The 12,055-nt window shown below is 46.7% G+C and overlaps 1 protein-coding gene across 1 annotated transcript; it reads right to left on the reverse strand.

Moving 5' to 3' along the window:
• Positions 1 to 3,450: 3,450 nt before the first annotated feature.
• Positions 3,451 to 5,753, reverse strand: LOC125520256 (acid phosphatase 1-like). Its single transcript, XM_048685123.1, has 2 exons — positions 5,238 to 5,753; positions 3,451 to 4,097 (listed from the first exon to the last, which is right to left on the reverse strand). The coding sequence occupies exons 1-2, from the start codon at positions 5,693 to 5,695 to the stop codon at positions 3,713 to 3,715; spliced, it is 843 nt and encodes a 280-aa protein (XP_048541080.1). The 5' UTR covers positions 5,696 to 5,753; the 3' UTR covers positions 3,451 to 3,712.
• Between the last annotated feature and the right edge of the window lie 6,302 nt (positions 5,754 to 12,055).

Below are 12,055 nucleotides of genomic sequence, written 5' to 3' on the forward strand. Positions count from 1 at the left end.
GGATGGATTATAGCTAAGTGATCAAGTATATGTCATATCCATATTACCTCGATCACTTAATTAGGTGATCAAGTATGTATAATATGGATATGGCATATATATACTTGATGACTTAGCTAGGATCCACATGCATCTAGTCAACTAATCTGCGGTACTTTCACCTAATGATTTAACAACTCATTATAATGTAAAACAATCACTAAATTAAATTGAAAACACAAACTTAAAGTGAAAATAAAAAACAAAACCAAAACACACCCAAACATTTAGTGTCGGTTGGTGTTACCAACCGGTACTAATGTCCTACGCGCCCCAGGAGCTGGCTCGTGCCACGTGGTTGCCCTTTAACGCCGGTTCGTGCGTAACCGGTACTAAAGGGGGGAGGGGACCTTTAGTCCCCACACTTTAGTGCCGGTTACCGAACCGGCACTAAAGGGCCTTACGAACCGGTGCTATAGCCCGGTTCTGCACTAGTGTTCCATCATAACCCCTCTTTCTCCGTGCTTGGTCCAAACAATATAGTGGGGCATGAAACCGGACTCAAACAGGTGGACGTGAAGGGTTCTTGCATTAGAGTAATTGTGATCATTCTTACAGCCAGCACAGGGACAAGGCATAAAACCATCCGCCCGCTTGTTTGCCTGAGCCGCAATCAGAAAAGTATGCACGCCCTCAACGAACTGGGGAGAGCATCGGCCATCGTACATCCATTGCCGGCTCATCTTCATTACACAACACCGAATACACCAAATTAATAAAAGTTCATACATAAAGTTCATACAATACTTATTCTCATAAAGCAAACATATAAATAGCTCTCTAGCTAAAGAATTTAAATGCAACAACAAATGCGATCAAGAACGCAACTAAGGTAACAATTGATCCAACAGCATAATGATACCAAGCCTCACTATGAATGGCATATTTTCTAATCTTTCTAATCTTCAAGCGCATTTTCTCCATCTTGATCTTGTGATCATCGACGACATGGGCTACATGCAACTCCAATTCCATCTTCTCCCCTTCAATTCTTTTCAATTTTTCTTTCAAATAATCATTTCCTCTTTCAAATACATTTAACCTCTCGACAATAGGGTCGGTTGGAATTTCCGGTTCACATACCTCCTAGATAAAAATTTTTGTCAATTTGATGAGCATAATTTGTCATAAACACAAAATGCAACAAAATAGTTATAAAAGAAAATATACCACATCCGAATCATAACCCGGACGAGGGTCGGCGGGGACGGATATCAAAACCATGGCACTATGAATAACAAACAACGTACGGGTAAGATAATTATACAAGTAGCTATATATCTAAATCACACAAACATGATTTTTTATATAAAAAAGATAAGAACAAGAGGGCTCACCCCACAAGGTGGTGTCGGCCACAAGACGGTGCGGACGATCGACGGTGGTTAGGACAGAGACGGGAAGGCACTAAGTAAACCACACCTACATATGCAAACTAAGAGTTATTTTGAGCTCAAATTGCATATAAATCAAATAAACTACCACATATAATTCCTCCCAAATTACTAAAAACCCATAAATTAATGACTATATAAAGCATTGCAAAAGCTAATCTAGCAATGAGAGATGAAAGGACAAAGTTGCTTACCTTTGTGATCACTTGAATGGATGGGGGCCTTCAAATCTTGACAAAATTTGGGAAAAATGTGAGATGAGCTCGAGGTAGAGGGGGAAGAACAGAGAGGAGAGGGGAAAGGGAAAAATAGAGAGAGCTCGCTCGCGGGTGGACGAAGGGTTTATATAGGACGACCTTTAGCACCGGTTCATGCCACGAACCGGTACTAAAGATGCTGGAGGGGCCTCAGACTGACAACATCCTGCCACCACTCTCTTTAATTAGTACCAGTTCGTGGCACGACCCGGTGCTAAAGATTCGCCACGAAACGGTACTAATGGTAGTGGCCCAGCTAGCTGTTGGAACCAGTAGTAATGGTAGCGGCCCAGCTAGCCGTTGGAACCGACACTAATGGTCACATTAGTGCCGGTTCAATTACAAACCGGGACTAATGAGCTGAACATTTGACCCTTTTTCTACTAGTGTATGACAACCCGGTGAAAAGGTCCACCGGTCAAACCCTGTCCGGCGAAAGTCAAAGGGCTAGATCTGGCGGTCGTCTGTGTCAGGGTTAGACGGGACAGGGTACCTGGGGGTAGCAATGCCGCCAGGTGTTGCGGAGGGCCCTCCTACGCACGTGGAAGCGTGGTGGCAGGCGTAGGTAGCCGACACGCGACTCCGAGGTGTGCCGTCGTGTCACGTAGGGGGGAAACGGCCATGTCAGGCCGACACAGAGAGAATCTTAGGGTGGGTTGGGCTGGGACGGTGTTCAGGGGTGTAGCTAGGGGCTGGGCTATGACAACCCGGTGGAAAGGTCCACTAGTCAAACCCCGTCTGGCGAAAATCAAAGGTCTTGATCCGGCGGTCGTGTGTGTTAGGGTTAGACGGGACGGGGTACCTGGGGGGGTAGCAATGCCACCAGGTGTTGCGGTGGGCCCTCCTATGCTTGTGGAAGCGTGTTGGCAGGCATAGGCAGCCGACACGCGGTTCCGGGGTGTGCCCCCCTCACGGGCGTCGCTGTCGTCGTGTCACGGAGGAGGGAAACGGCCATGCCGGGCCGACACGGAGGGAATCTTGGGGTGGGTTGGGCCGGGACGGTGTTCGGGAGTGTAGCTATAGACTGGGCCATGACAACCCGGTGAAAAAGTCCACCGGTCAAACCCCGTCCGGCGAAAGTCAAAGGACTAGATCCGGCGGTCGTTTATGTCAGGGTTATGCGGGACGGGGTACCTGGGGGTAGCAATGCCTCCAAGTGTTGCGGTGGCCCCTCCTACGCTTGTGGAAGCGTGGTGGCAGGCACAAAAACCCGGCACACGGCTCCAGGGTGTGTCCCCCCTCACGGGCGTCACCGCCGCCGTGTCACGGGCATCACACCGAGTCCTCATACACATGGTAAACTAAAAAGGTAAAAAAGTAATAACTGAATTTATGAAAAACACCGGCATCCACCATGGAAAACGGACTATCACCGTGAAACCTTCAGTGCCCGGGCAACGGGCCAGCCACTGAAAGTTTCACCGTAATTGTCCGTTTTCTTAACAGAAGTCTAATGAATACCGGAGCTTATGATGTATGAATTAGTGAACTATTTAAACAGGTCATCTTGATTGTCTTTGGGTGAGGTGGGACTATTTTTTAAAATTGCTAACCTCCTATCTGTGCCGATGGCATAGCCGTCGGCATAGGGTGCCACGTGGCATGGCAATCTATGCTGACGGTTTTACCGTCGGCATAGGTTGGCCTTATCCGTGCCGGTTCAGCTACAAACCGGGACAAATGTGCTTCATATTAGACCATTTTTCTACCAGTGTAGTCGATTTTTGATAGCAATGTTGTTTATAGGACGACAATCACAGTGAAAGGAGCGATATGTCATGCAATTGTCAAGAAAGAAATTATGACAGATAACAACACATCAAGCAACAATAACCCGTGGCCTCCTAAAGAAAAGAAAAAAAAACAGTAGCCCATGGAGCAGTAGCAATTCATATCAACTAGTAAGCAACAAGGGCAGAGTGGATTATTATTATTGAGAGATGCATCGAGCGTGCAGATAATTATTAAGAGCATAGGCTTATTCGTGGACCACGAGCATTCGAGCAATCAATGGTGGCAGCCCTAGCCGATGTAGTAGAGTGGGTCGGGCAGCTTGAAAGTACGAGCTCCCTCGGGCGCGCCGAGGAGGTCGCTCCACTGGTCGCCGATGTTGCCAACGATGACATACCCGGCGTCCTGCAGCTTCTTCCTCTGGGCGGACTTGTAGGATATCGCGGAGCCATGGAACCCGGGCTGCTTGAGCGTCAGGTTCATCCACCCGGAGATGCCCTGGCTGCGGAGGTTGGCGACGGTGATGGCCCTCTTGTCTTCCGTCCGGCCTGTGATGAACACCGGCTTGATGCCCACCTTGAGCAGCTTGTAGTACAGCCGCTTACTCTCCGGCAGCGCCGGCGCGGTCCCCTCCAGCACGTACGCGTCGAAGCTCGTCGCGTTGTATGGCCTAGCCCTGCACACGTTAAAAACCAAGGGGTGAATGGAAGCGCATCTACGCTGCGTAAATTTGTTGATAGGAACGGTAGATATAAAGTAGCCAAGTGGACAATAGATTCGGGCCTACATACTCCGACCATCACATGCACATCACACCACTATATCTAATTGGCATAGCATAGCATGTTTTGCTCATCAATCGGCACATGGCCATGGTCCTGCAGGCTGTGTCTATGATTGGACTGGAGATGACCAACAATGATGCCCAACTCAAACACGTCCAACGCATATATGCCCTTTTATTTCCACTTTTTCATCTATGTTTTCCCCTTTCATTATTATTAGAGAACTTATGGTGCCAACCTTCTACATTACATATAGTGATGCGTTATAGGGGACGGGCTACAGGGAGCCCCATTTTTCAAAAAACAAGATCAAAATATACTTAAAAGTTGCCAAAAATATATTTATAAAATCTATAAATGCATATACACGTTCTTCAACTATTTGTAAAGTTGCATCAATTAATCACATTTTAATCTATCTATTTGTCTTTTTTGGGTACATCGGATATGAACATATACATGTTCATGAAAATTTGTACGTCTATATACAATATATCCTTATGTGTATACTTTTTTCAGATTTTTTAAGGTATACAAATAGTATTTTCACTGAAACAAAATAAAGGGCTCAGTGTCGTATATACTACAGTGCATACATCCACTGTCCATCGTTGCTCAGATATTCGTGCAACATTTTCTACTTTTTCGCTATGTCTTTCTTCTTTCAAAATAAATTGTCATCTTTCGTCGGATTTTTTTGTCGCTTAAAAGTATATTACAATAATTTTACGCAGTTTCAATACATTTGACGGTTGATTAGTACATGGCATATAGTATGCATGCATGGTAGAAAACAAATCCACTCACATATGATGCCATGGTGTTACTGGTGTTTTCTAGTGGGTTGGTTTTTCATACTTTAGCTAAACGAACAGACAAGTCCAAGTCTCTGCTCAAATGCACCTGCAACAAATATCAAGTACAATATGCACGTACGTACGGATAGACAGTCGTGCAGATTATATTTGTCGAGAAATGCAAAATTGCATGGAGATGATCCTCAACGATGCATAATGTGTGTAAGTACGTACCCGAAGCCGTGCGTGGCGTAGTAAGGGAGGTTGGAGAGCGTGGTCTCGTCGATGTCGAAGACCCACACCTCCTTGCCGTTGCCGTCGAGCTTGAGGCTGTCGACGTAGGCAATGGCCTGGTCGATGACGACCTTGGAGTCGCGCCGGAAGTGGCTGCCGAGCATGTAGTGCCCCACGTAGCCCTCGCAGTTGGCGGGGACAGTCTTCCAGTCACGCACGTTGTACGCCTCCACGCCCAGCCTCCAGCTGTCGCACGGCACGCCGCCGCGGCTGCCGAGCTCTCCGCTGGAGCCCAGCAGCGGGCGCAGTGCGTGGATGAGCGGCGCCACCGCGTCGTCGACCGCAGCAGCTGCAGCCTCGGCCGTTGGCATACGGATGGTGGGCTCCCATGCGCTGCAGGAGGCCGCTGCAGCCACGAGAGCTACCGCGATGAGGATGGGCACCCTTGCCATCGCCATAGTTACTGCTAGCTACCCTGTGGTGCTCTACTTATTGAGGTGCACTGCCAAGTGTGTGTGGTGGGTGGCTTCTTAAATAGAACTCCGTTCCGGTGGTGGCAAGATGTACTGCACAATTAGCAACATATATTGACAAAAATTCCATTAGAAAAATAGCTTGTTAAAGACAGTAGGAAAGCTACGTCCTACGTGGTGTGTGAGCTTGATAGAAATTAACTGACGCAGGACAGCAGGGGCGTGGTCTCATTCATGAGCTTTGCTACACACACGGACATATTTCACGCATGTTTACAGGACGTGCTGACGTGGAAAGACGTGATTGAAAAGAAGAGGTGAAGCAGGCCCCACCCCATGAAAATCAGGAGGGGGGGGGGGGGGGGGGGGGGGGGGGTTAACAGTAAGATGGAAGAGGTCCGTTGCAGTCCCGTAAAGATCCGTGCGTGTAGTATTTTCGCTCATTCATAGGGTGTGGAACACGCTGGGCGCGATATTTTGTTGGGGACGATGTGATGCATTATTTTCCTGCTTTACCATATACAGTTTAACCATTCATAGTGTCATATTTTGCACCCAACAGTCAAGGGATTAATCTGTGAATGCTCTCTTTTCTAGCCCATCCATGTTAAGTGTTTTATTGGGGACCGTCTATTCAGGAGGCACATACAAAAACTTGTTGTAAGTTGAATTTTCGGGCCGTCAGATGTCCATCCAACTGCCAGGATTGCGCCATTGTTCATCTTCTTCCTCCTTTTCTTCTTCATCCATGTGTCACCCTTCGACCCAGTCTTAATTGCCGATCTCCACCGCCCGCAGCTGGCATGCGCTACTGCGAGCTGCCCCGCCCTACCAGCAACCACCCCTCCACCACCCCCAACTGATGGCAAGATGTACTGCACAATTAGCAACATATATTGACAGAAATTCCACCCAAAAAATAGATTGTTAAATACAGTAGGAAAGCTACGTCCTACGTGGTGTGTGAGCTTGAGAGAAATTAAGTGATGCAGGACAGCAGGGTGTGGAACACGCTGGGCGCGATATTTTGCTGGCGGCGATGTGATGCATTTTTTTTCCTGCTTTACCATGTATAGTTTTACCATTCATAATTTCATATTTTGCACCCAATAGTCAGTGTTAATCTGTGAATGCTCTTTTTTTCTAGCCTATCCATGTTTAGTGTTTTATTGTGCACCGTCTATTCATAAGGCACATAAAGAAGTTGTTGTAAGTCAAATTTTCGGGCCCTCAGATGTCCAACCAACTGCCAGGATTGCCCTATTGTTCATCTTCTTCCTCCTTTTCTTCTTCATCCATGTGTCACCCTTCGACCCAGCCGTAATCGCCGATCTCCACCGCCATAGCTGGCATGCACTACCATGAGCCGCCCTGCCCTACCAGCAGCCACCCTTCCCCCAACCCCACCATCATGACCATCCCTCTAAGCCCCTCCCCTTCAACCCGCATTGTCAACCTGGTACCTTACCTGCTTCGACTGCCACAACTCACTGCCTGCTCATAGCATTGTGCCCATCTCCCGCAAGGTACTGGATCGGCCTCACCGTGGTCCATTCTCGCCGCTATCGCTCTTCACGTTATCCCCTCCTTCTGCTTTGCGCGAAGTGGCAAAAGTGACTGATGCACAATTTTTTCCATGTTCATGATGTTTAGCAAACCCGATTTTAATTTATTTTTTATATATGGTAGAATGCACATTGCACTTGAACAACAGAAGAAAACACACATTGTCATTGCCATGACGAGGACGAGCATCCTAGCCATGGGCATTTTATTGTGTGTGTGCGCGCACTAGCTTCCCCTGGTGCTTCATAAGGTGCACTGCAAACTTGCAAAGTGTGTTGTGGCTAGTTTGTTGTAGGGAAGCTATATCCTACATGGTGTGCTAGCTTGAGGAAAATCCTTACTGTCATAAAGGTCCATGTTGGTAGCAATCCATTATCGTTCAGAAATTATGTCATAAGTTGTGAAAAATAATAATTATCACATGTAATTCCCTCCATTCTGTGTAGTGGACAGACTTGCCAAGATCTTGTGATGACTTGAATCGTGTGATGTACTCCCTCCATCCTAAAATATAGGACGTTTTTTTGACAATAATAGTGTCAAAAAAGGTCTTATATTCCAGGATAGAGGGATTATGTTTTTTGATATACTTTTTAATTTTTATAAAGTTAAGGACTACAAATGGCACAAGAGGTTAAACGACGAATGTGCTAGTAAGAAAATTTCTGTCGCAAAAAGGACAAGCAGGGGTTTTTTTTAGGGAAAAAAGGACAAGCAGGTTGGTGTCATCCATGGGGTCTGTCTCAGGGCGAGCGTGGAACACGTTGGGGAGATAATTTGTGGGAATGCACAGCTGTGATTGGACAGGACAGGATAAGCTAGCTGTGGACGATGCGATCCAATCGAGAGAAGCGGCAACATCCGTACGATGCAAATCACTGCACAACTTTTCTTCACAGTGTTGCCGTTCATTCATGTTTTTTTCCTGTGTCAATATATGGACAGAAAGTAGTGGAGAGATTGCCTGCCTGCATACATTTCAAAACAGATTTGAATGAATTGGATGATATTCATACAAACCTAAGGTTGTCAGAATTGCGATTCTAACTCGGACCGGAGCTTTGATGGTAGGATCGCATATCATAGAATCTTAACTACCAGGATCATAAAAACGTGGATTCTACGAATCAAAATCGTAGAATCGGTGGGGCTAGCTTGGATCGTAAAGTCGTAGAATCGTACAACAAAATTGTGATTCTGACAACCTTGTGCAAACCGGACGATTTTTTATTTAAACCGAACCAAATTTATTACATTATGGACACATTTTAACTAAATAAAAGCGTCCGTAGGTTAACCTAGTGTAAATATTCGCTGGCAGCCGTGAGGCCCAGCAAGAGTCCTAACTCCAAGTCCTTGTTGTTCCCCGTCTGGTCCATATCCGGCGTCCGTGAGCCCTGAAAAGTGAAGGTGCGGTCATCGACGAGGTAGAGTAGGACATGGGACACATACTGGCCCACATTAGATACGAGGCACCGCCATCTCTCATGCCCTACTCTTCCTTGTCGGCGTCCACGCCTTGCCCGTTGCCGGTGGAGGTGAAGTCGACGATGGACGTGGACTGGACTCGTCGTCGAAGTGGTGCCAATGGTGCGTAGCTGGCACCATTGGCGTTAGCGTCCACCTGCGTCGTCTAGGCATCCGAGGCCGCCATGTGAGCGTTGCGCATAGCCTCATAGGGCGCCCGCTCCTCCTCGACGAAGTTCGAGTTCTCCGCCGCCATGATCGCCATGGCATCCTCGTTCGTGAACTCGCTATATATCTAAAACTCTGCAAGTTGGTGATGTGCAAGGAGGTCGAGGTTATAGCGTTGTTACTTCTGCGCGTGTCGGAACCCTAACAATGGCTCCAGCGTTAGCTAATCATCTTCTATGACAACGTCGTAGTGTGCCTGCGCCTGCTCCATGGTCAAGCCAGCATGGAACGGCACAGGTACGGCCGCCGGCTCACTGTTGAAGGCCTCCTCCAACGTCGGAGACCTTCGACGAGCTGGCTGTCAGGCCTGCCTCTATCCGCCGCGCACGGTGGCACTAGTAGAAAAAGGGTCAAATGTGAGACACATTAGTCCCGGTTTGTAACAGAACCGGCACTAATGTGTCCATTAGTGCCGGTTCCAACGGCTAGGCAGGAGGAGCTCTTTAGTACCGGTTCGTGGCGAACCTTTAGCACTGGTTCGTGCCACGAACCGGTACTAATGAAAGTGGTGGCAGGATGTTGTCAGAGAGGGGCCCCTCCAACACCTTTAGTACTGGTTCGTGGCACGAACCGGTACTAAAGGTCGTCCTATATAAACCCTTCGTCCACCAGCACTCTGTTCTTCCCCCTTTCCCCTCTCCCTCTCCTCTGTTCTTTCCTTCTTCCTCTCGAGTTCATCACAAAATTTGCCCCAAATTTGTCAAGATTTGCAGGCCCCCATCCATTCAAATAATCACAAAGGTTAGCAACTTTGTCCTTTCATCTCTCATTGCTAGATTAGCTCTTGCATTGGTTTATATAGTGATTAATTGTGGGTTTTAGTAATTTGGAAGGAATTATATGTGGTAGTATTTGATTTATATGCAAATTGAGGTCAAAATAACACTTAGTTTGCATATGTAGGTGTGATTTACTTAGCGCCTTCTAAATCTCCGTCGTAACCACCGTCGATCACCCGCACCGTCCCGTCGTCGGCACCACCTTGTGGTGAGCCTCTTGTTCATGAAATTTTATTAAAAAAATTGATGTTTGTGTGATTTGGATATATAGTTACTCGTATAATTATCTTACCCGTACGTTGTTTGTTGTACATACTGCCATGGTTTTGATATCCGTCCCCGTCGGCCCTTGTCCTTGTTATGATTCGGATGTGGTATATTCTCTTTTAAAACTATTTGTTGCATTTCGTGTTTATGACAAATTATGCCCATCAAGTTGACATAGATATTTTTATCTAGGAGGTATGTGAACCGGAAATTCCAACCGACCGTATTGTCGAGAGGTTAAATTTAGTTGAAAGAGAAAACGAGTATTTGAAAGAAAAATTGAAAAGAATTGAGAGGGAGAAGATGGAATTGGAGTTGCATGTTGCCGATGTCGTCGATGATCACAAGATCAAGATGGAGAAAATGCGCTTGAAGATTAGAAAGATTAGAAAATATGCCATTGATAGTGAGGCTTGGTATCATTATGCAGTTGGATCAATTGTTACCTTAGTTGCGATCTGGATCGCATTTATTGTTGCATTTAAATGCTTTAGCTAGAGAGTTATTTGTTTGTTGCATTTAAGTGTTGTATGAACTTTATGTATTGTATTAATTTGGTGTTTTCGGTGATGTGTATTGAAGATGAGCCGGCAATGGATGTACGATGACCGATGCTCTCCCGAGTTCATTAATGGCGTGCATACTTTTCTGCTTGCGGCTGAGGCAAACAAGCGGGCGGATGGTTTTATGCCTTGTCCATGTGCTGGCTGTAAGAATGGTCACAATTACTCTACGTCAAGAACCATTCACGTCCACCTGTTTGAGTCCGGTTTCATGCCCCACTATAATGTTTGGACCAAGCACGGAGAAAGAGGAGTTATGATGTAAGACAATGAAGAAGAAGAGGACGACGACAGCTATCCTGGCCATGGGTTCCCAGAATACGATGATACAACAACGGGGAAAGAAGCTGAGCCGGTAATGCGGGAAGAAGCTGAGCCGGCAATGCGGGAAGAAGCTGAAGAAGAGGCATCAGATGAGCCCGTTGATGATCTAGGTCGAGCCATTGCCGATGCAAAGAGAAACTGCGCAAGTGATTTGGAGAAGAAGAAGTTGCAGCGTATGTTAGAGGATCACAAAAAATTGTTGTACCCGAATTGCGTAGGTGACAAGAAAAAGCTGCGCACCACACTGGAATTGCTGCAATGGAAGGCAGAGAATGGTGTATCTGACAAGGGATTTGGAAACTTGCTGGTAATGATAAAGAATATGCTTCCAAAGGACAACGAATTGCCTGAGAGTACGTACGAAGCAAAGAAGGCTGTCTGCCCTCTAGGGTTAGAGGTGCAGAAGATACATGCATGCCCTAATGATTGCATCCTCTACCGCGGTGAGTACGAGGATTTGAACGCTTGCCCGGTATGCGGTGCATTGCACTATAAGATCAGCCGCGATGACCCTGGTGATGTCGAGGGCGAGCGCCCCAGGAAGAAGATTCCTGCCAAGGTGATGTGGTATGCTCCTATAATACCACGGTTGAAACGTTTGTTCCAAAACAAAGAGCATGCCAAGGCGATGCGATGGCACAGACAAAACCGTAAGAAAGACGGAAAGTTGAGAGTACCCGCTGACGGGTCGCAGTGGAGAAAAATCGAAAGAACGTACGGAAGGAGTTTGCAGATGATGCAAGGAACGTATGGTTTGGTCTAAGCGCAGATGGCATTAATCCTTTTGGGAGAAGAGCAGCAACCATAGCACCTGGCATGTGACTCTATATTTGTATAACCTTCCTCCTTGGTTGTGCATGAAGCGGAAGTTCATTATGATGACAATGCTCATCCAAGGCCCTAAGCAACCCGGCAACGATATTGATGTGTACCTAAGGCCATTAGTTGAAGAACTCTTACAACTGTGGAATGGAACAGGTGTACGTGCATGGGATGAGCACATGGGGGAAGAATTTGACCTAAAGGCGTTGCTGTTCGTGACCATCAATGATTGGCCTGTTCTCAGTAACCTTTCAGGACATACAAACAAGGGATACCGCGCATGCACGCACTGTTTGGACGATACCGACAGTATATATTTGGCTAATTAT

The sequence above is a fragment of the Triticum urartu genome, chromosome 7 (genome assembly GCF_003073215.2).
Source record: "Triticum urartu cultivar G1812 chromosome 7, Tu2.1, whole genome shotgun sequence".
NCBI classification, from domain to species: Eukaryota; Viridiplantae; Streptophyta; class Magnoliopsida; order Poales; family Poaceae; genus Triticum; species Triticum urartu.